The sequence below is a fragment of the Dicentrarchus labrax genome, unplaced genomic scaffold, assembly GCF_905237075.1.
Source record: "Dicentrarchus labrax unplaced genomic scaffold, dlabrax2021, whole genome shotgun sequence".
Taxonomy (NCBI): Eukaryota; Metazoa; Chordata; class Actinopteri; family Moronidae; genus Dicentrarchus; species Dicentrarchus labrax.
In genome coordinates this window covers 11,348,226-11,371,665 of record NW_026136703.1, presented here as the reverse complement: position 1 = coordinate 11,371,665, position 23,440 = coordinate 11,348,226, and the positions used below count along the sequence as shown (strand labels likewise).

The 23,440-nt window shown below is 43.6% G+C and overlaps 1 protein-coding gene across 4 annotated transcripts in view; it reads left to right on the top strand.

Moving 5' to 3' along the window:
• The window catches only part of LOC127361493 (latent-transforming growth factor beta-binding protein 2), an 81,555-nt gene that overhangs the window by 40,503 nt on the left and 17,612 nt on the right, over positions 1 to 23,440 (top strand). Inside the window, exons 9-29 of one of the 4 annotated variants that reach the window (XM_051396166.1) lie at positions 6,603 to 6,677; positions 10,442 to 10,564; positions 10,658 to 10,822; positions 12,322 to 12,651; positions 13,457 to 13,476; positions 13,729 to 13,765; positions 14,243 to 14,317; positions 15,171 to 15,296; positions 15,802 to 15,930; positions 16,144 to 16,263; positions 16,546 to 16,665; positions 19,230 to 19,349; positions 19,537 to 19,659; positions 19,775 to 19,900; positions 19,983 to 20,108; positions 20,317 to 20,442; positions 20,644 to 20,769; positions 21,286 to 21,411; positions 22,368 to 22,493; positions 22,773 to 22,892; positions 23,030 to 23,155. In XM_051396166.1, the coding sequence (XP_051252126.1) occupies positions 6,603 to 6,677; positions 10,442 to 10,564; positions 10,658 to 10,822; positions 12,322 to 12,651; positions 13,457 to 13,476; positions 13,729 to 13,765; positions 14,243 to 14,317; positions 15,171 to 15,296; positions 15,802 to 15,930; positions 16,144 to 16,263; positions 16,546 to 16,665; positions 19,230 to 19,349; positions 19,537 to 19,659; positions 19,775 to 19,900; positions 19,983 to 20,108; positions 20,317 to 20,442; positions 20,644 to 20,769; positions 21,286 to 21,411; positions 22,368 to 22,493; positions 22,773 to 22,892; positions 23,030 to 23,155 (2,565 nt within the window). The remainder of the gene's footprint in view (positions 1 to 6,602; positions 6,678 to 10,441; positions 10,565 to 10,657; positions 10,823 to 12,321; positions 12,652 to 13,456; positions 13,477 to 13,728; positions 13,766 to 14,242; positions 14,318 to 15,170; positions 15,297 to 15,801; positions 15,931 to 16,143; positions 16,264 to 16,545; positions 16,666 to 19,229; positions 19,350 to 19,536; positions 19,660 to 19,774; positions 19,901 to 19,982; positions 20,109 to 20,316; positions 20,443 to 20,643; positions 20,770 to 21,285; positions 21,412 to 22,367; positions 22,494 to 22,772; positions 22,893 to 23,029; positions 23,156 to 23,440) is intronic. The other 3 variants (XM_051396167.1, XM_051396168.1, XM_051396169.1) reach the window with 3 other exon arrangements.

Below are 23,440 nucleotides of genomic sequence, written 5' to 3'. Positions count from 1 at the left end.
TGTCATTAAAGCCCAGTTTGTATTCAGGGGTGTAACACTACCATTGGTCAGTTTATAGCTGGTTACAAAATGCACTGTTGACTGAGAGGAAGCATTGCTACTTAATTTATTTTATTACATTTATACATGATGTCAACATGACCACACTTTAATGGATACAGTTCTGCTGCAGTCAGGACTGTTAATAAGTCTATGCTTCCTGGATTTACTTCAGATCTCTATTATGCTAGTATATTTGCATCAGCCTCACTCGAAATAACGAATGGTACAGTATCAATTGAAATAGACTCATAATATATTTTCTCTGTCTGGATGTGTCTTTTTGCGAATGTCTGTGAATGTATATGCATTTGAGCACAGCTGACGACATTATATAGCGGAGTATTATTTAATATTATACGCCAAGGACTTTATGTCACTGTTGTGGCAATAAGGGAGGAGATTATGTGTGTATAATGTGGGTGTCTGTGTGTGTGTATGTAAGGGAGGGCTGACGTTATGGAGGCATAAATGCCAGCATTTCCCATCTCAGTGGGAGCCGAAGCCTTCAGGAGCCAGTGCCTTTAAAAAGTCACATGCTGAGGATTCCTAGGTCTTAATGAGATCCAGATCAACCAGAACAGGCTGTAGTCAACGCCACCCCTCGGGTTCTGATGAGGAGGTAGAGTGGATAAGAGACCTGCACTGAAACTTTGTTTGAATTTCAAACTGGTTCAATCTATGATTCCTGATGATCATTCCTGATAGAGACAGTCATTAAAATTGTTCTCAAATATGAGAGCTAACCAATAACTTGTTGAATGAAGTGAGAATGAGACTAGGTGAGTGGGGCAGTCCCATAAGAACCACATGGCAGCAACTGAGAGTGCTTCTGGGTTAGCTCGCTGAAAGAGAGTCTGACATTGAGCAGTGGCTCTCACTCGTTCAACAGAGAGCAGACTGCTCTCATGGATGTTCTCCATGCTGAGCAAGTAGCTAGCTTTCGTGGGTACAAAAACACCAGCAGAGCTGATGCGGAATGGTGGGCGCTGCCTGGTCAGGTCTGTGGGAGCTGACCAATCAGAGCAGACTGTTTTTACGAGAAATACGTAATTATGCAGAATCAAATAGCACTCTGCTAGCCGTTTCATGGTAACTTTAAGGATACATATCTATCAGGAAAATCATTGAAGGTTCCCTAAACCAACTGAAGCTGTGCCCCTAGTTTGACCCATACTGTAGTGTTGGCATGATGCTGCTGGCAGCCACTCCCTCACTGTGAGTTTCACAGCTAATGGAATTCCACAAGCCGTTTGTCTCCCCATCTGTCATTGCTGGGCAGCTTCCCTCTCTGTGACTCTCCCCGCCTGCGATGCTGGGAGGCTTCCCAGGGAGCCAGATCTGATGTCCCCAGGGCCTAAAGTAACTACCACACCCACAGGAGCCTTGGCTTCTTCCTGTAACTCTGCCTCCCTGGGTCATCGAGGTCATCATGATGTCACTGCCCTAGCTCTAGTCTTTTTCTATCTGTGGGTGTTGTCTGCCTGTTTCACCCCCACCCCCCCACCTCTCTGTCTCTCTGTAATGAGGACACTATTCTTCATGAGGTTTAGATCAATAAAGTCAGATGAGGCAAATAAGGAGGGGGCCCACAGAGCTCCTTGACTTCCAAATCTTCCCACATGAACTCATCCCTTCCAAATCTCCAAATCTATTCCCCAGACATTTAATCTGACATCCATCGAGGGGCCAAAGCCTGCACATATTGCTTTTTATTAGCGCTGATCAAACATGAACACTTGTTAATGACCAACAAAAACCAGAGACGCAGTGACTTTGCCTCAGAAATAGGCAAGAGAACAGATGTATTGGAACAGCTCCACAGCAGCTTCTCGTGGTGATTAGATAGAGACGTCACATATCTTTGACAGCATTTGATTCATTGATGTTGACTTTGTGTTATCCCTTCACAACTAGAATGATGGAATCTATTAGCCGGGCAGCAGTGTAGCTAATCAGAGCTGAACAGACCTAACCACTACGTGAAATAAATCCCAGTTGGAGGCAGATGGATATGAAGTTTGTGTTGCATTTCTTAATTGGATACAAGCTAAGCTAAGCACATTTTTATTGGGAATGTACCGTGGCATGCCTTCTTTTGGAACTAGCCCAGGTGGTTAATATTCCACAGTGATTTGGAGATTATAAAGGAATGTGGGCCTGTTTTGAATGTGTGTTTGATGCGGGTTACATTTCTATCAGCATCTTTGAGAAGGGCGTTAAGCACAATTGTCAAACTACAAACAGAGATGTAAAAATGCATACTTTCGTGAATAGAAACAATGAAAAGTATGTTTTGAGTAAAGATTTAATGTCGCAGAAAAATGAAATAATTTCTTCATCAAAGTCTTTTTGTTGCTGCTTCACATGTGCCGTGGGGTGGTAGTGTTGAAGCAATATGATACAGTTAAGACTGTTAATGATTGAGCAAATCTCTTGTAGCTTGTACATTTGTTTTGTGTCCATGTCTGTATCAGCAGGAGGATGTTGATATTATTCCAATGTGTCCTAAGTGATTAGCCTTTGCTTCACTAGTATGGACACATTATTTACATGGCATGTGATATGGACCGTGCCAGAATGGCAAATATGGCGCGTGCCAAGGAGACATTCTGTTTTGAAAGCAAATGACTTCTCTTTAAGCTGTTTGCTTCAATCAAGCATTGGCTCAAAGGCCAAGAAGAGATGGCTTTACCATCTTAGAGACTCAAAAGACCTGAAGCCCTCCATGGTGATTAAAGAGCTCTCTTTGCTCCTGGTTTTCTGTAGGAGGCACCAGTTTGTCCTGTGGCGGCATGTCAGAAAATAAATAGCTGGAAAGGGTCCTTGGCTTTGGTGTGGGTTGTTTTCCTATAGAGTGGCCTCAAATGGAGTGGAAAGGAGGACTGTCTCCTGTTCACGTCCTGTGGATGGGATCAGTCCCTCCCTCCTTTTCCCCCATGCGTTCTCAGCTTTTCCAATCGGTTAAGGAGAGAAGTCCAACACGGAGGTTGCCTCCCAGGCAGCTCCCTGGGGAAACTGGTGAAGGGCTCTGAGCCCTGTGATTGATGGACCAGACCTTTCAATCGCCAAGAACAGCCCCCAGGCCGGGTGGTCTGCAGACTGATTGTACCAAATGAGCAATTAAAGATTTCTGTACTGCTAAGGAACCCATCTGACTATAAACTCTCTCGTTCTCACCCTCCTGTCTCCTTCTCTCTTTTCTATCTCTCCTATTTAGCATAAGCTGTCTTTTCATTTGAATACCCTCAGCAGCGCCCTGCGTGGAGCAAATTTTACTTTCATGTTGAAAAGAGACTAAAGGGATTTATTCATTTCTTTTAGTACTGCCCCACTAATCGAGAACCTCCAAGGAATTCGAATTACACTTTCAGGTCAGGGAATACAAGCAAACATTATTGAACAGTTGCCAGTGGAATGCAAAAACAATTGAATGGAGATGGACAATAAATTAGTAAGGGGTGACAAAGTCTTTTGTTGAACAGGGCTAAATGGATAGACAACAATTGGAAGTTTCTGTCTGTACCCTCAGTGGACACAGACCAGTCTGCGTCTACAGTCTTTGTAACCAAGGGTGACACTAATGATGCGAAGCTTGAGTTCACTGTTGCAAGCCACTGCCTGTGTAACTCCGCTTTCTACACAAATGACAAGCATGAGAACGGAAACATCATTAAACCCTATGAGGATAACGTAATTCTCAGCTTTTTGTACAATAATGAATGATTACATGGCCATGTGATTTTTAGTCCTGGTCCTTACTTGAGGTGAATGTTCAGGAGACATGGTTCTGATTTGCTGTCACAGTAGCCTACGACAAGTCACTTAACAGTGATTTATCAAGCCTTGCTTCAAAATTTCTAAATTCATTTATTAAAGAGCCAAGACTCTCTGTATTTTACAATAAAGGCACTCTACAGAAGGCAACCAGTATTTAGGAGGGGTGTTGTCAACTTCTAAGTTTCAGCAGCTGGTTTTTAGACCTTACTTCAAACAAATTGCCTGTAGGGAACAAAGATCCACTGAACTCTGATAACAAGCATTTTTGATCCAGGATGCACATGAGGAAGTGTTGAGTACAATCTGCCAGATTAGATCCTATGTGCAACATCTCAATCTTTTCTCTCGAGCCATCTTAAGACACGCCGAGTTTTGAAATGAACTGTCTCTCAGATTCATGTTGAAGTTGTTACTGACTGCAGAGGTCCTCACCTCCCTGCTAATAAGCTTTATTGAGACACCCGGACCTCCCCTACTGGGCTTCCCTTGGCATGTGCGCCCTGCTGTCACTCAGGCCAGACTTTCCCTGATCCCATCGCTGCAGGAGGGCGTGCCCGACGCCCTACCACAACAGCTCATTACTCAGAAACTTTGAAAGGGGGATTAGGAGGGTGCGGAGGAAGATGAGGAGGTGGGCAGACAGGAACAGCGGCGTCGCTTTGACACAGTTCCCCTCTTTTCCCGTTGCCCCTTCATGCTGACCCACTTCTGCTTTGTCAACTCTCAGGTACATTGACCCTGCCTGGTCCACTGGGTCACAGCAGGACCAAAACATAACTCAGCTTCTAGGACTGCGTTCCCAGAAAGCCTCCATGTGGCACACATTCCAGTCACTCCTGGGAAAATGACACAAAACTCATAAGTGATGGCTGGGTTTTGTATTGACGGTATCCTGTACATATTGAAGGCTGACAAAGTCTTGCTTTTTGGCCACTTGATTGGGAACCTCAACCTATACAGTACCTAATTCTTTCCAGTCACCAACTTAGAAAATTAATGACTGAGCTTGTGAAACGTGAAAAGTGTGGAGTAACACTGGAGATTCCTTGTATGTGTTTGCAATTTCTTCTAATGTCTGGTGGTATAGGTGGCTGAAGAGGACAGATGAGTTAAAGAGATTTTGTCTGGTCCTGCTTGAAGGCATACTGATTGCCATTTACATCAAATCAGAGCTCCCTTTCAATCATCCACAGGTTTTCTGTAGCTTTGGTCACAAACACGGTGAATCTTTTCTCCCGTTCCCAGAGCACTCTGCCAGGGGAAGAGATGAATTTTCTCTGCTGGCAAGGCTGTGAACGTACTTACTTGCGTGCGTCACCACTGTTTTCAACCCTGTGTCGCTGTGGCAGCAAGTTCATAGCAATGCGGTACTTTTACTTTTTCTGGCCATGGTGTAAATTCAAAGATCATCATCACTGTCATTTGTTCTTGTTTTCTGTGAGTGCGAAATCTTGGATACCATGATTTCTTTCTACGTTTACTCTCGTTGGATGATGATACGAGGAAAAATGAATGCAAAGGTGTATTGTATATGCATAGTTTTAAAACATCCTGTTTTGCATTTTGGAAAAGTAAAATTCATGTTCATGACTTTGAAAAGCCTGCATGAGTTGAGACACTATGTTGTATATATGCCATTAAACACTTTTTTAAATCCTGGAAGAAACAACATTTTTCCAGTGTGTTTATGTTCTAAAAATGCAAAAACAGAATCATGGCTATCTAATTAGCAAGGTTAAACTGTGTGATTTACTGTAAATTGAGTAGACTATAACAGTGAGTAACAGTTCCGTCGTGCTAATAAGTATGTCGTTATTCTTAGAGCTTTCCTCACCCAAACACACCCAAAATTCCCTCCAAAATCATGGGGTGGATCTTTTCCTTTCAACACGATATGAAGCAAAATTCTTCAACTCAGTTTATGTCATGGAAAGATCTGCTCCTAATAATCACCCTGTCTCTATTTACAAACCTATAGAATATTTCACACACCAGGTCTTTCTCACTGTCAAACACATAGACACAAACAGAGACTTTCTCTTTGCCTTGTGATAGTCACATTGACCTCTCTGTACATTTAATGTAGCATGCTGGGGCTTGACGGGGTGCCGAATGAATAATGAGATAATGTTTTCAAGCCTCTGTCACTATGGCCGCACTGGGACATTAACAGACACACTGTGTTATTTACTGCTGCACTTTTGTGAACCTCCAATGTACACACCTGAAGCGCACACCATATGATTTTTATTGCTTTGGCAAAACAAGCAGAAAGAAATTTCGGAGCAATCACCATCCTGTGAGCTGTCCATTAATTGTCATTCCTAGTGTGCACAGTTAAAGTATTAGTCTCTTGTTTAAGTAGATCTCGCACTGTGGTTGATGACAAAGGTCAGGGCTGTCATGTAGGCTTCCTCAACATATTTATGATGCAAGCATTTCCTTCGTCAGTCCCTAGTGTTTGAGGAGAGTTATAGGTAATATGATTATAAATGACGTCGAGTGTTATCGTTACATTCTGCTGGATGGCAGTGCTGTCTTATAAATGTGGTTGATGGGGATCCATTTCCATACACTCACTCTAGAGTCCCACGAGGCCCAGCTGTGGGTCCCCTCATTTTTCCTCTTGCCAAGATGCTCACATCTGTAAGTTATATGGTCCCCTCCTAAAGCTGCTCTCCTCTTCTCCCTCTGCTATGAATGCAATGCTTTGTGACAGAAAGGCACGGCACTGTAAGATCATTTCGCTCTTCTGAAGCTGTGCTTTCTCTTTCTATTTGCAGCATATGCAGTAATTGCAAACGGACAAGTGGAATGTCCAAAAGGTTTTAAAAGGATGAATCTCACACACTGTCAAGGTAAGCCATAAAATATGTTGAAGAATGTGTATGTGGTTCAGTGTTTTATGAATGTTATCTTATGATTTAACCCACTGCATATTTTTACAGGTAGTTTACCAAAAACAAAAACATATATTATATTAGATATAATGGTATAAAAGCTTACTGTCCATATGTTTCCATGCTCACATGGACCCCTGGGGACCTCTATAAAAGTATTCATTGCTGTACGTCTGGCCCCTTTGGGAACCAGGTCAAGACTACAATTAGCCTTGGTCCAGGGTCAGAGTTCAGCAGCCAATAAGCACCTGGGGCTGCTGTTTTAATTGGTCTTTGGGGTTCTGAGTGGAGACTGGTACGGCAGGCTGCGATTATGGTAAATGTGGCTCTCTATTTGGAAGGGAGCCTTAGTTGTAGATCTGTTTGTTGCTCAGCCTCCCTAAACTGCCAGCTCACCCAACCACCTGTATGTAAAAACAAAGGTAGGTCGTTCCTGAACGTACCCTGTATTTTCCACTATTCCAGCATCCCAGAGCTGTCTGGTTGTCTGCTGGCTTTCAGTTCATGAACCAGTAACCACCCACAGTGTCAACTCTGTAGATAGTCTGCCACTAGGGAGGTCAGACTATTTATATTTGTTACTTGTGTTAGTATACATCACTGGAATTAGCTGACATGAACAAATAAACTTTGGCTGAAAAACACAGGAAGAATGCACTGCTTAATCTGTGAACAACGCAACCGATGCTGACACTTTAAATAACAAAATGTATCTTTTCTGACAGACACTTGAGCTGTGTCAATGACTTGATTAATGGTGTCATAATCCAAAGGGAAATGCTCACTGGAGCCTATGGAGTGCAAAAACATAACAGTGCAATGGACAGCTTTGACTGCATCGCTAACCTCATTCATTGGTTCATCAAGTTCAACATGTTTTCTGATCTGCACAGTACCATTGGCCTATTGATGTTTTCAGGTAATATTGAGCTGAAACATAGTTTAAGAAAAACAGACCTGTGGACAAGGACACACTTATTTTCCAATAGTGTGTCAACTAGCCAACAACTGTGGAAATTTATCTTTCTATTATTCATGCTTTACTTTTGTGATTGTTTCAAGATGTTCCTGTCGTTCAGTTGCTCATTTCTGGAGTTCCAAAAAAGCAAAGCTGACAGTTACCCACAATATTTACTGGAGCGCTTTAAAGTTTCTGTCCCGTTCAGCTGCTGCTCCATTCCCAAAAATTATTTCTAATTTCAGGTCTCGCAACAACTGCCAAGGAGGCAAAAACTTGCTTTTTCTGGGATTTTGTCATTATTATCAGGATGGTCTCCAGCTCCCCAATCTGGGGCTCCTAGTCTGAGTTGTTTGCAGTGTATTTTTGGAACAGAGCAGAGCCTGTCTCATATTCTGTAATAGGCATGATTTACTGCTCTCTCCTTGTACACAGTCAGTGACGTCCACGCTATGATACGATAAGATGCCCCATCAGAGCCATACGCTGCTCTCTGACTTCAGAGACGATTCCTTATCTTCAGAAGCTGTTTCTCAGAAACTAGGTCAGCTGAATTGGCCATTTGTAACTGCACTTGTTAGATGAAAGGCACACATAGATGCATGTGCAGTCTCTGTTGTGGGCGGTAAACTGGTGCCCGGAGCAGGTCATATTACTCATACACCACTTCAAAGAAGAGTTGATGGAAGTCTTACATAACTCTTTTGACATTTTGGATCAACTTAATAAAGGCTACATACAATTTTAAAACACTGACATTTAACATTTATCATACTGAAAACTGCTTGGGTCAACAGATTGCGACCTTGATATATTAGGTTATATGGTAGGAATTTGCCTGTGAAAACTTACTTTTCCTAGTAATGGCTGCTTTGGCTGTATTTTGAGAATGTTCCTTCCCCCTATTCACAGTTTCTAAATGGATGCATTTTTGGCCCCATAAGTTATGTATAGTTTGAGACTTCCAAAGTAGTCATAAGGGAGTCCCTTTAGCCATAACAGCCAATACATATTAAGAGAGTAATGTTGCCAATTTTCTTTACAGTGTCCATAAATAATTCTGCGGGTGTTTATGTGAATCTTGGTTTTTCCACCTTGGGCAAGGTCAGGTAAGGTCACAGCAGACTGGTTGACAGTTAATGCAGAGTCTGGAAACTTTTTTGGATGCAATGCAGTCATCAATATGCATCATCAGACAATAAAAAACAACCATGATGAAAGATGAACGCTTTTGAGTTCTTACCACATGGACTATTTGTCAATGAGAGCAGCCAAGCATAGATTCAAAATAGATGTTGAGATTAGTGCTGGTCCTGACAGGTTGTCATGGAAGTCAGTTCCAATCCCAATCAACTCACCAGCAGACTGTAACAATAGCACTAATCTGGGACTCAACCGAACCATGGATTAAAGACCCCATGTGATGAAGGCTGAGCCCAACACTGACCTGAACTCTGACCAGATAGCATGCTGCTTAAACTAAACCCAAGTCCCCACAGTACCTGCATACAGAATATTGTTGTTCCTAGCTCTTAAGAGCGTGAACATAAGCACAGGCAGGCATGACATCTGTGGTCTGCTTCACTGTCTTCACAGTATGTGCCTCATCCTTACTCATCCAAACAGGTCGCTTTTGTTAGCAGGGTCTTGTTTACATTATCATAACATAGAGGCTGGAGGCTTTGTCATTATAAGGCCAGCTTTAGACCTTGTTCCTCCCAAGGGAGATAGAAAAGAAGAAGAACAAAGAGCAACAGAGATAGAAAAGAAGAAACAACAACAAACAACAAGAAGAACATTGAGGCATTCCCTGGATTTGCTTCAATCCACAGAATTTATCAGCCTCAATCCCTTATAAACTCACTTTTTCCAGCAGGAAGCAAAACAACAAAACAAGAGCAGATTAATTAGAATTGGGAAAATCTGTGGTGGCAGGCTGTCGGGTTCCAGTCGTCAAAGCAATAGGAAAAGACCTAATGATGTACTCTTTGTTTAACACATTAGAACAACAAACTTTCCCTGGTCCCAATGTGATTGCATGACTAAGCACCTGAAATATGTCCCCCTATGCTCCTGGCTGGCACATTAACTGGCTAGCTTGCCTCTATTTGGCTTATTGGCTCAGGAGCAGTAAGTAAACTCCACTGGCCACTGTATTGCTCCAGCACAAGGTTCAGGCCAGAGAGAGAGGAAAAAACCTTTTTATGACTTTCACTCTTTGATGTAAGGAATGGATGCTGTGACTCTTATTGGACACAGTGAAGGAAAGATGCTGAGAAAGATAATAATCTAAAACTTTCTGCTATGTCCTTATCCAGAATCCAAGGTTACACAGCCCTGAGAGTTTAGAATATCTTGCTGTCAGGAGGATACATGATTGAGTGTATTCTGGTTTATAATGGTCAAATTTATTGTGCACGTTTTCCTCATGTCAACACTCCTCCTTGCTTTCGTACAATTGTGAAACCTGAAAGTTTCCATATTTCATCACCTCCCAGCTGCTAGTGGTTTTGACAACATGATCTATTGCAATATTTTGCCACCTTTCAAGGTGTAATAGATTTCTAAAGCCTTACATCATCTCTGCTGGTCTGGGCTCTATACACGCCATGTGAAATGCAGCACATGAAATCTGATATTGATACTTGCACCAAGTTTGGTTGAAAACAAATTTCCTGTCAGAGGAAAAACATGATTTCATGACACTACCAGGAAATACTGCTGTGCTAGATATTCCATGACTGACGCATTGCATGTTTCACAGACATCAATGAGTGCCTGTTTCCTGGGATCTGTAAGGATGCGGAATGTCTCAACACCAAAGGAAGCTACAGGTGCATGTGTAAACTAGGCTTCATGTTCGACTCTGAAAGCAGGCACTGTGTCTGTAAGTATCTCCCCCTTTTTATTTGAATCATAATACAGGCTTTTCTCGTGTATTGCCTTGCAATATGACGGATTTGTCAACTTCTCTTCCCAGCGGACAAGGCTGTGTCTGTCCAGAGGGCATTCTGCTACCGATCAGTGTCAGCGGGCACATGCTCTCTGCCGCTTGCTCAACACATCACCAAGCAGATCTGCTGCTGCAGCCGAGTGGGCAAGGCCTGGGGAGCTGGATGCAATCGCTGTCCTTTGCCGGGATCAGGTACAGCCACCGAAAGTTACTCTGTACTTGCTGCTGTGCATTTCCTAAATTCTTCTCCCTCTCTCAAACACTGATCAAATTCAGGACTTATCTTGTTGTCCATCTGCAGACTTCCATTTCTGGTTTTACTGTACGTGCTGAAAAACGATTTGCTGGGTTAAATGCTTTTGCAGATATAAAATGTCACATGTAATCTTATGCAAGAGCTAGCAATGGTAGTGAAAGCACAAGCGAAGAATATTTACCACTAAGTCACCATTCTGCTCTTTGCCAGACTTGTAAAGCAGTTCAAAATAACTAAATGTGTTTGGAAAGGAAAAAGACCAAAAACATAACAGTTTTCATATTTTGGAGGCTACATAATAGTGGGAGTCAGTCTTGTGTTATCACTCCAATCCTCAGAGAGAAACCCCACTAATAGACCGGCAAAGCTTCACAGCAGAAATAAATAGCTTGGCCAAGTGAAACATGGGAAGTAGTTGTCATCTTTTTTTTTCCATACCGATCTAATCTTCAAAGTCTCTGAGAGAAACAAGCTGGTTTTATGGAGTGTCTGTACTGGACAGTGATTCATAGGGATTGTCATAGATCAGATATCACAGACACAGACCTCCATGGTGCTGCTCAGCCAGGACTGACACAGTACACAGACACACAGCCTCTGATTATTTCGGACGCTGGCTTTTATATGGTCTGACAAGCTGTAAGAGCCATGTTCTGAGCAAAGCAGCCAGGCCCATTACTTGCGACTTGGTAACAGGAGCCCGATGACTTTCATTCCATATTTACTCTATTTCCTGTGATGTGGCTCCTGATCATATATAGCCCCATTTCCCTCCACTTTAAATTCATCATTCAGTAGCCTATCATATCCACGTTTCCTGCATTTACGCAAGCATTTACAGTGACCACATATCTGTCATTACTCATATCTCTATTCCAGACTCTTTTGGCGTAGAGTTGCTGGTTTCAGGTCAGGTAGGGGACACAGTGCTTCTCACTTGTAATGGATTCACCATTGCTGAGGTTTGTTGGGCTCCAACACAAAGAGGTGCAGTCTCCGTCCTATTATCTAGCCACCCAATCCTCCATTAGCCTCTCACTCACTACACCAAAGAGTTCAAAGGTCAGTCAGTATTACATGATCCTCTTCTTCCCCCACTGGCATAGTCGTGTCTGTTTGAAATATCCTCAAATCTTTCCAAATCCCCTCGCTGGTAGCCCCCTGTGACAGCTGTCATTGGCCTGCCAGCTAGCTAGTTCTGCGGAAAAAGCCAAAAAACCGACCCCCATTCACAGCAGACAGTAAAACACAGCATGCTCAACATAACAATATTACACGGATGGCTTATTGTATTGCTATGGACATCAAACAGAAATATGAGCCATAGTTACACTCTGGCAGCATTTTATGTTAGCCTTAGGAGCCTGAGAGAAGGATACAGAGGTGATGTTTTCTGTGGCTCATTGTTCGCTGCTGTATGTTGCCTACCCTGCAGATCATTTCAAGGAGATCTGTCCAGCTGGTCATGGATATACCTACTCAGCTTCTGATGTACAGATTACTCTCAGACGGCTGGGAGAAGATGATCTGCAGAGCACAAGAGTGTCATGGGAGGAGCAGAGCCCCAGTTACCCTCAACCTCCATCCTCCCACCCCTCATTGCTGCTGCCTATCAGGCCACAGCACCCCAGCTACCCACAGACGCCACAAGTACCCCAATACCCTGAGTACCCTGAGACACCACAATCACCCCGGGACCCTCTGACCCCACAGCAGCCTCTCCATCCCTCTCAGCCAGCTAGAGAGACACCCAAACAGCCGGAAGGTGAGAACAAAATGTTTGGTACATTAAATCTCTATAATTTTTTGCTCTTAATGGTAAAGAAGTGAATAGTTGCTGGCGCCGAATGCTCTGTACATATTACGCTTTGCAGTTTGGAGTATATTTTTTGCAGACTTTTACCACAACCCATGACATAAACAATGCAGGGCAGCTGAGTGATACACAATACAATTTTTCTTCTACAGGATGCAAATGGATTAGCTTTTTTTTCTAAGAATCCAAACATCAACAGGATGTTTTGATCTCCTTAAATAAATGCTTGATCCAACATTGAACATATTCGGTGTAGTGCTCACGTCCCCCCATCCATCAAAGCAAAACCCCTCTGAGCATCACAGCAGTGCACACAAGTAATCCACATGGGCCATACATATAAATCCCCAGGATTTTCTGTAAATGTATCCTCCTGATTTAATGCTTGTGAGATACTTTATTGGCAAAGCTGCGATATCTTGATTTATATGAGGAGACAATTCTGTAAATATTTGGGGATTTTTGTCTTCATTATCAGAGATATCTATTTCCTCATCTCTCTTTGCATTTTTCCTTGGCCAGTAGTCTGCGCTACCTTTCTGATTCAGCTCTCCCGCCTAGCTTAGAGGATAAATCTGCCGTAAGCTTTGTTTTATTAGAACTAAAGACCTCCAAAGCTGCAAGGCATGTGCCTAAGGAGAACGTGGGTTGTTGTGTATGTTGTGTGCAGTCAGTAATGGTACTTGTTAATGCGAACCGAATGTCAACTTTTCGCTACTGATAAACTTTTGCTCTTCTTTCTGTCTCGTGGCAGATGTGGAAATTCTGAGACCGGTAAGTTCTCCCTCCCTGTCAACCTTTTGGCACATACTTTCGAAATGTTTATCTTAGAACGATATGCTCTAGCTATCTCAGCTGGAGGGTTTGTTATGATTATATAACTTATTCAGACCACATTTTGGTAGATACTACATACACCTAATTAGCACTAACTATGACAACAAAAGCAGACATTCTGTATGAACATGAATATGGTGATGAAATGTGACCAAAGTCTTTGACAAGTTATATTTGCTTGCTTTCTAGCCAGCTGTTGTGACTGACTCACCACTGAAATATCCAGGTATTTTTCTCTTGGCTTTACTCACACAGATCATATAACACTACCCTCAACAGTTGCCTCAATGCTTTTCTTTAATGCCTGTTGTGGTTTGATTTAGCATCTCCAAGCTCGAGGGTCAATAGTAGTTTCAGTCAGGCACAGACATGTGTGTTTTCTATAAAATTGCTCACTCCTGCACGGCGGTGGCAGTCTCAGTCCTCGTCTGGTCTGCCTTCACGCCAGTGAAAACATTGACATTAAAGTCTAATGGTTGACTACATTCAACGAGTCTATTTGATTTATTTTGGTCATTGTGCTGTTTTTAGCCTGGAGAAAAGAGTGGACAATTTTTATATAGCTGCCCAGTGAGTGACAGCTGAGGCAAGAGTAGTGGTTAGGAAAACAAGCAGTGTCTCGTTTAGGTCGTAGAGAATGAAAATTTAGTATGTGTCATGGTGTTAGTGGTCCAGTCTCAATGCTTGATCTCCCTCTTCACAGAGACTTCTCCAGACTCCTCTATCGTCAACCAGAGTCCAGATTCAAAGGACACAACCCACACAGACTCAGCCACAGGTAAAACATTCATTAGAATACATGTATTAAACACTGGGTACGTATCTATAATTACCAGTGCTATACAGATGGGTATGGAGTTGTAGAATGACAGAGAGCAGCACACAGCTCAGCTCCTCATATTTTATGCTCTCAGTCAACTGCTGGCAGACAGCAGCACATCTCATAAGACATTTTTTCAGGCTTACCCAGAGTTAAGCTGAGGAGAGCTTGTATTGTGCTTTTATTTGACCCCTTTTCTCAGAGCCAATTTGGCTTGGAAGATGCCGTGCTGCACAGAGGGTGAGAGGGCGAGAAACCAAGAAAGAGTGTGCCTCTTGGAAGGGGGAGCTATCCTCTAAGTGGACGGAGGCCAGATTAATGAAAAATGGTGGGAGAGCGGAAGACAGGGTTAACGTGTGTTTGGGTGACAGAGAGAGTGAGAAGAAGAGCAACAGGGAGAAGTGAGGGGAATTTACAGTAATCCTATAGAGAAAGACATATTGTAGTGGAGTTTCTCTTAGCCAGACACAGGGGCCCAGTTCAATGTCTCTGTTTGACCATAGTCCATTTGGACAGAAAAAGTCAAGAACAACACTAATGTCAGGTTCTACTGTGCATGACCTGTTTCTCGTCAACCCCTTTGTAAGAGCTCCATACCACCTGTTAGAACACTACAGCACTGTAAAACCTGTGCTCTCATCCAAGACCCCACCTATAAAACGGCAAGAAGGGTTCCCATGGAAAACAACATGTGGTAGTGGAATGCAGTTTTATTTTTTACAGTGTCTGTAATGTTGTGTAACCGTAGTTCAGAAATATTCTTGTCTGCTTTCTCTGTAATGACTGTGCACATCTATGTGGCTTTTTGTAGGTATTGACAAGTGTGCCACGACCCCTACCATATGTGGCCGTGGGAAATGTATTCCTGTGCAGACGGGCTACACCTGCCACTGCGAGCCAGGATTCAGACTCAACGCACTGCAGACCAACTGCATTGGTAAGCAACGATGGGAGACAGAGGGAGGTGGAGTAACACAGGGGTAACGGTGGGACACTCAGTGAGAAGGAGGGGCGCACAAACACACACATGCTGACACCAGAGGCCCCAGTGGCTCTGTCTATCATCATTTCTCTGCAAGCGAGTCCTCAACACCAAACATTACACGGCACAGAAGCCTTGAGACATGAAGCGAGCCAAAATGAAAGGGATCCGTTTGTTTATGTTAACCTGTTCCGTGATGCTTGACAACAGCGTACAGGCTGTCCAAAGAGCTGCCACGGTGCTGTGATCCCTTTCCTCACGGTGAAGGTCTTGGCCGCAGCCACTGCTCGGCTGGGCTCAGGCCCATCACTGAGGAATGCCTGTGCAGCAGAGGAGCTCCAAAGTCAGGGCTTGGAAAGTGAACAGTCTCTGCTGGTGAAATGGAACTGCAATGTAATGTTGCATTCAATCTCTTCTACTCTCTTTCTCTGTCTTCTGCCTTTACTTTCTTTCTCTGTAGATGTAAATGAGTGTGACGCGGACCCATGTGAAGGGAAGGGCCACTGTATAAACAGCTTCGGCTCCTACACCTGTCAGTGCCACAGTGGCTACAGCCAGGTGATCACCCAGAACAGGAAGTTCTGTCAAGGTGAGACAGCCTAAATGACAGCAAGGGACATAATGTTTCCAAGGGATGAAAGCCACCATAGGCTGCTGTTAGCTTACTGACTCTCTGTTAGGGCACCACCAGTTCTTGTCTGTCAGCACTGTTCATTTAAAAAGCATCCTGCCCTAATTAATGCTGTGGAACACAATAGTCACTTTCTTTTCCATTCTCCTTGGTTTTCACTCAAACTGGCAGACATTAATGAGTGCAGCATGCCCAACAAGTGCCAGAATGGCAAATGCGTCAACACAGAAGGATCTTACACCTGTGAATGCAACGATGGCTACGCCAAGTCTCGGAGAGGCCTATGCGAAGGTGACATGCATGCACAAGCGCCTACGCACACATATTTAGGTTCACATAACAGCACAGTCCCATCCAGACCTTTTTGTTTGCTGCCATGAGTTCATGTGTAGCCCGGTAACAAAACACATGTATTTTCCTTTAGTAGAAGCCAGGAAGAACACTGCGCTTACTTCGTGATTGATTTGTATATATTAGTATTTGTGACCTTATACCCTCTTTCTTCCATGCACATTGTTTTAGTAACAACTAATTCAAATGATTATTTTCATGTCCCACCTTCTCCCTGAGCAGATGTAGATGAGTGCAGAGATCCCAGCTCCTGTCCCGACGGTGTCTGCGTCAACACTGTCGGCTCCTTCCAGTGCCAGGGCTGCGGCCCAGGGTTCAGGCCAGTTGGTGACAGATGTGTGGGTAAGGAAACCCCACACCCGATCATAGCACAGCAGAACCACCACCACTACCCAAACTCCTGAGGGTGTTTCCGACCACTGCATGGAAATAAGCTGGGTTTCCCTCTTACACTGTAAAAGCTTCCTGTATTAGGTAACATTTACGTAGACAAAGCAGTTGGCATCACCAAAAATAACCAAGGCGGCATGGCAACAAGCCGTCCAATTAATGACTTCCCGACAACTTATGATACTGTACAGTTCACCAAACAGCACAAGCTGAATTAGTATGAACGGGGACGCTTGGCTGCTGATGTGCACGGAAATCGAATAAAAAAAGTAGTATTTTATGCTTCAAAAGACTTATATTGGATGTTTTATGTCCAGTGTGGACCACTACTGGGCCCACACGACAGCCCAAAACCACAGTGATGAAGGCTATATTGCAACCCTCCACCCTTTCTCTCCATTCAGTGTTTCCACGTATGATATATCAACTCCTTCACCCAGCAGCCTCTGCATATCCCCAGTATTGTTTAAACACATTCACCGTGTTATTGCTGATCTTTCGATATCACTGGCCCCCGTAAAAAGATTGTTTATAATACTTCAATTTGGGAGAGTCCAAATATTTTCTCTTGGCCACAGCCTTAAACAAACAGCATATTATTGTTGGAGAACTCTGGCCACTGTACTGTTGGGCCCAGCGGAGGCCAGCAAGGCTTTATTACCACTGCTGGGCTAGGTGATAGGACGGAGCAGTCACAAGAGATGAATGAGAAGGTCAAAGAGTCAATTACCCTCACCGCGAAGAGGTCCCGACACACAAACAAACTCTTTCACTCACACAGTGTCGTCTGCGGTCCACTGTAAAACTCTTACTGCTGATTATTAGATTTGAATACACAAATGGCCACCACACTACATTTGGTGTGTGTTGTGTTTAAGCTAACACGTTAGCAGCTCCCAACCTTAAAAGTGGTCCTGTTACATAAGAGCCTGACTGGTGTTACTTAACACATCCCCTCTCTATGACCTTGCACCCCTCTAACTTGTTTGGAAACCTAAGCTCCTGAAGCGAGTATTCCAGAAATGTGAAAAGCTGAAAAGCCGAATTCTAACTCGAATTGTAATTTAGAGTTCTTTATAACTGATTTCTCAGTAGGTCTGACGACTGATGCCTTTGTTTAGTCTCACGATTTCCTTGCTTCCAAAGATTACACCACTTCAGCCACTCTCTGTTTGCAAGTCCACTAATATTATTCATTCTGTGTAAATCTGTAGTGTATAAATAGTAATCGAGAGGAACCCTGTAAACGAGGGATAACATTGGAGGTAAATATTTTTCCTCTAAGCATCTGCCCAGGCAGTGCTAACAGTCCCACAGTATACGTCTGGCTCTGTGGGAGTCACATAAAACAGGCACATGAGTGCTGGGTTTCCAGTATTTGCTTCAGTCAATTGACGGTAGCACAGTAGTTTGGGCCCAATTGGCCGAATCGTGGATAAGCCTAATTGCTGGTGTGATAGAGAAAACAGCTCCATTCCCTTGTCAGGGCTTATCGCGGAAGCCTGAGAGATGCCGGATGATTGCAGAAACAAAGCAACGGGCCACACTGACAGACGTCTGGCAGTGCCCAAGGCTAGGCAAACAAAACCCAGTCTGTGACTTTCTTGCAGTTCTTTCACTGTGTGAGCTTTCTGTTTCAGCGTCTCTATCACCTCTCAGTAGTGTCCTCTCTCCACCTCCTTTGCAGAAAAATACTTTTCCTTCCTCTTTCCTCTTTCCCTTCCGCTTTTATTGTCTCTTTCTCTTTTCCCACACCTTCACCTAACCTGAAATATTGCCATTGTTAACACTTGATAAATGCCTCTATAAAACATTGTTTCTGCAGCTTTTCCACAAATTTAATTCCTGGGTAAACTGTTCTGACTCATGAAGTGGAAAAGTCAGCTACTGCTGCAAATAGTAAAAGCCCTTCATGAATGGGGTTGGGTGCACTGATGTAAGTTAATGACTGCTGTTTTGCACTCATTTTGCACGCTAATTGTGCTGTTATCATTTCCCCTTTACTGCTGTACTATGCCAACATGCCCTTATTTTGTGCACGCGTATTTATTTTTATTTCCTGTATCTTATTGTTGTTTCCTTCTGCAATGGCCCAATTTTACCCTGTATCTTACATTTTATCTTCCGTGAAAGGGTCGGTACACCCAAATTACAAAAACAACACATTTTCTTAGTCATGCAGATAGTTATTTCTATGGGTTTTCTGCCTTCACCCATATACAATGGAGAGAAGTGGATTTTTGTTTGTGGCTTTTACAGCATTAAAATAAATTGGCTTAGAAAATTCAACAGCGCTGTTTTGTTTTCTGTGATGGAACTACTTTCTATCACGAAGAAAAAATCATGGATATGTTGTTGTTGAATGCTTTAAATGTCATTAAATGCACCATGACTTAAATTGACTCATTGTATTGGGTTAGCGGCAGAAATCTCAGACTTGGATATCTCAAACAAAAAACATTAAAACCATAAAATCCCCATCTCATATATATTTTGACCTGTCCTTCTGTCTTTAGATGTAAACGAGTGCTTGAACCAAACAATGTGCGGCCGTGGTAGGTGTGTCAACACCGAGGGCTCCTATAGGTGCAACTGTTTCCAAGGATACGAACTCTCACCGGACAATATTTGCCAAGGTAAATGTCAGTCAGAAGCTCAGTCAAACTAACATCTAATATCAAAGTAATCTGTGAATAGTCCTTCACAGTGCTCCTTCAGAAGCCTTGCAGCACCATTTAAGGTTTATGAAAAGGCTACAAAGAGTTAGTGGTTGTCTTTATTTTCTGAGGCCCTCTTATTCTTCCTCTGTATTCTTCCCTCCAGATGTGGATGAGTGCTCGCTCCCTGAAGTCTGTCTCCACGGCCGCTGTGTCAATCTGGATGGCACCCACAAGTGCACCTGTAACCATGGTTACCAAATCACCTCAGACAGCAAATACTGTGAAGGTCTGCAAAGGATTATCTAGATAACTGTTGGGTGTAACTCACCACTGCATACTTCTCAGCTCGTGGAGCTCTCTTGACAGCAGAATAAAGTCTGCAAATTATTTCTTTTTGTTAGATGTCGACGAGTGTGCAACCGGTAATGCATGCCCCGCGGGAATTTGCATCAACTCTGTAGGGTCCTACATTTGCCAGAACTGCAGTCCTGGGTTTGGACCGTCTGCTGATGGACTGAAATGTGAAGGTATGAAATCAGCTGATTTACACTAAAGTGTAAAGTTTTTGACAAGCCCTGGTAGATAGTGATGGTTTATTTTTGTTTGCAGATGTGGATGAGTGTGCCCAGGGTGACTTGTGTCTTGGTGGCGTGTGTGCCAACACAGAGGGATCCTACACCTGCACCAGATGTAAGGCTGGCTACAGAGTGTCTCAAGACCGGCAGAGGTGTGAAGGTAAATTTGATCTCCAGCTGTGCTACTCATTCAGTAAAAAACATTAGAACTGTTAACAACTGTTAAAGACTTACTCAACACATCTGGGCAGTTTGTCAACTCGCCATTAAAGCTCCTCTGCTGTGCAACCGAATTCCCTCCACATATTGTTCAGTATTTATAGTAAAGTCCATGCATGTCTGTGCTGGTGTGTATGTGTTTCACCCAGATATTGATGAGTGCCAGTCCCTGTCTACCTGTGCCAACGGGATCTGTCTGAACTCGGAAGGCTCTTACACCTGTGAGAACTGCCCCACTGGGTACAGAGTATCGTATGACGGGGAACTCTGTGAAGGTTAGTTTATTCAACACCAGTCATCTAAATGAACTCCTGAATAACACCATATGTATATTGAATTCAGTGTGAAAAAACTAATACTGGTGGGAATAGTGGTTCTTGCCTTTCATCATAAATTTGGGTCTTTCTTTCTTGGCTGTAGAGACAGCCCTGTCCTGCAGCGAAATGTTTAACAGTCTGTGTTGTATTTCACGCCAGATATTGATGAGTGCGCGCTGCCCACTACATGCCCCCAGGGAACATGTACAAACACAGAAGGTTCCTTTACATGTATCATCTGTCAGCCTGGTTTCAGAGTCTCTGAGGATGGACAAGAGTGTGATGGTGAGGCTTTTGGCTGTGTTTGTGCTGGAATGTGCTTTTGTTATATTTGTATACTTGAACACAGGTGTGTGTGGCTTCCCCTTCTATTCAAACATGCCAGACCTTGCCCTAATACCCAACAAAATCGCGGTTGAGGGTGAATGTGCCAGCTGTTTCAGGTTGTACGTAAACAGCATCAGGTGTGGTGGCTTTGACCCCAAAGCCCCATCATCTGAGCTCAAAATCCCAAAATACTCCTTCTAGACATCACATCATAGCTGGATCCTGGACCCCTCCGCCTCTGGCACTGCTCATCTGATCCTTGCTCAACACAATGAGACACCAGCCCTCAAATAGAACAAAATGATGTCAGGCTAATGTCCCGCAGATAGCTTAGCTAAAAAGATTGAGGTGTCGACATTTGTAATTCCCAGTTCCAGTGATTGCCGATCTAACTGATTACAACTGGCGGCCTTTATTTATTTGAAGCCAGAGATGGTAATCCATGCTATGATGTGTTCATGTTTTTCTGTCCAGATGTTGATGAGTGCTTGGTGGCTAATGTGTGCCCGGGCCAGCTGTGCTTGAACAGCCCAGGATCGTACACCTGCAGGAGCTGTGGAGCCGGCATGCAACTGTCTGAGGATGGTTACGGCTGTGAAGGTAAAAGTACCTTTGTGTTTACTTACCTGCTTAGAACAGTTTTGAGCCGTCATCATGGTAAACATTGGACTGGGAGAAAGTTACAGTAGACCACAGTAAAAACGGAATGCATTTGACCCAGAACATGATTACAGAAAATCTTTACAGTGCTCAGTAATTTGTCATGACATGATTTATGAGATCAATGCAGTGAAATGGCTGCTTTGACGAATCCAGGGAGGTTAGATCTGTCATGACTTCATGGGAAGCAGAAAAGGAATGATTATTTAAATGGATTCAAACATGGCCTCAGTAAGTCATATATACTGCGATGTGTGTTTTTGAATGGAAGTGTGGATCTAGCCCAGGAGGAAGATCCCCCACTGATATGTGTCTTTGCGCTGGGAAAAAGTTTCACAAAACAAGACAGAGTCCAAGTCGGCCTCTGATAGGATTTTAATGGATGCCTCTGATGCCATGGAAAATATTAAGGGCTTAATTTGAAATGAAGTCAACCACTCCCCTGCCTTCCATGTACTGCAGCGGGCTCACCCTGTTGAACTCGCTCTGTTCACCCAAAGGCAAAACGGAGCCGTCTCAATCACTTAACAATGGCCCACACTATTTTCTCCCTAAGAAATACAATCTGTACTGGCTCGAGGAATTTTCAATGATCACATAACAGCGAGCCAGTGACTGTTTGTAGATACAGTAATTATACGCCACCTGTAATAGCTTGCTGTTTTGGATTCGATGACCGTCCTGCATACTTATCCTTCCACTCTTTTTAATAAAACACTGTCAGTGCGATCTAATAAAGGGGGCTTTGCTTACTGTACGTTAGGCTGAGTCACACTCAGCCATTAATAATTTTTATCAGGTAGGACAGTGAACGATCAAAAAGTGGACTCTTTAGAGGTCCCTCTGCTTAAGATGATAACCTATAGCTAACCTTTTTTTCTTCCTGTGTTCCTTAGACATTGACGAGTGCCAGACCCCAGGTGTGTGCCCCACGGGTGTGTGCACCAACACAGAAGGCTCCTTCTCCTGCAAGGCCTGTTACCCAGGCTTCACAGTGGCACCTAACAGGCTCTCATGTGAAGGTACAGTGCAGTGGGTGGTTCACAGTGGTCACTTAAATTTATGATTTCTGTGCAATCGTTTTCACAGTCATCTGTTCCAGCGCAGTGTGACCTACTATAATAAGAAAAAAGTCATTACTTACTGATGCAGATGATGCATGACTTTTCTGACATGTTCACTGTGGTCTGGAAGCTCTTCATCCAAATGTCAAAACTTGGGCAAATTTGAGGTGAGACCCAGTGATTTACAGCTGGTGTGAATGTGTAATGCTGATGACGTCTGCGTATGTGTCAATGCAGATGTGAATGAATGTGAGGACAACAGCCTGTGTCTGGGAGGTCAGTGCACCAACAACATCGGCTCCTACAGCTGCTCCTGCCCCGATGGGCTGGAGCTGGTGGATGGGACGTCCTGCAGAGGTATACAGACACACATACACTCTGGGTCATCTGACACATAAAATATATACCATTAGTGGTTAACCGTTTCTCATGGATTACCTCATGTTAGCATCTTGACACAGCTGCTTGTGTATATTTGTGCTTGTGTGTGACAGATATCAATGAGTGTTTAACCATCTTCGGGATCTGTGGAGAGGGAGACTGTCTGAACACTGAAGGCTCCTACATGTGCATTTGTCCTGATGGGTATACCACCATGGAAGGAAGGACCGGCTGCCAAGGTACAGTAACATATTGCAGAAAGATCACTAATAGCAATTGGAAATTATTTTTCACATGACTTTTAAGGGCTTTGTGTAATTGGATGAGGCAAAACTGTATTGCTCAAGTCATTTTACAGTAACCTTGTTGGCTTGCCGCAAGTTTTATTCACTCAGTGCAGGCGAGCTAACAGGCTATCCTCACACTGCCGTTCTGGGTGCTGAGGCCAGGCCTGGGACCCCTGGCATGGGTGATGAGGCCCAGCCTCTCTGTGTAATGGGCCATGGCCTCATCAACTGTCTCAG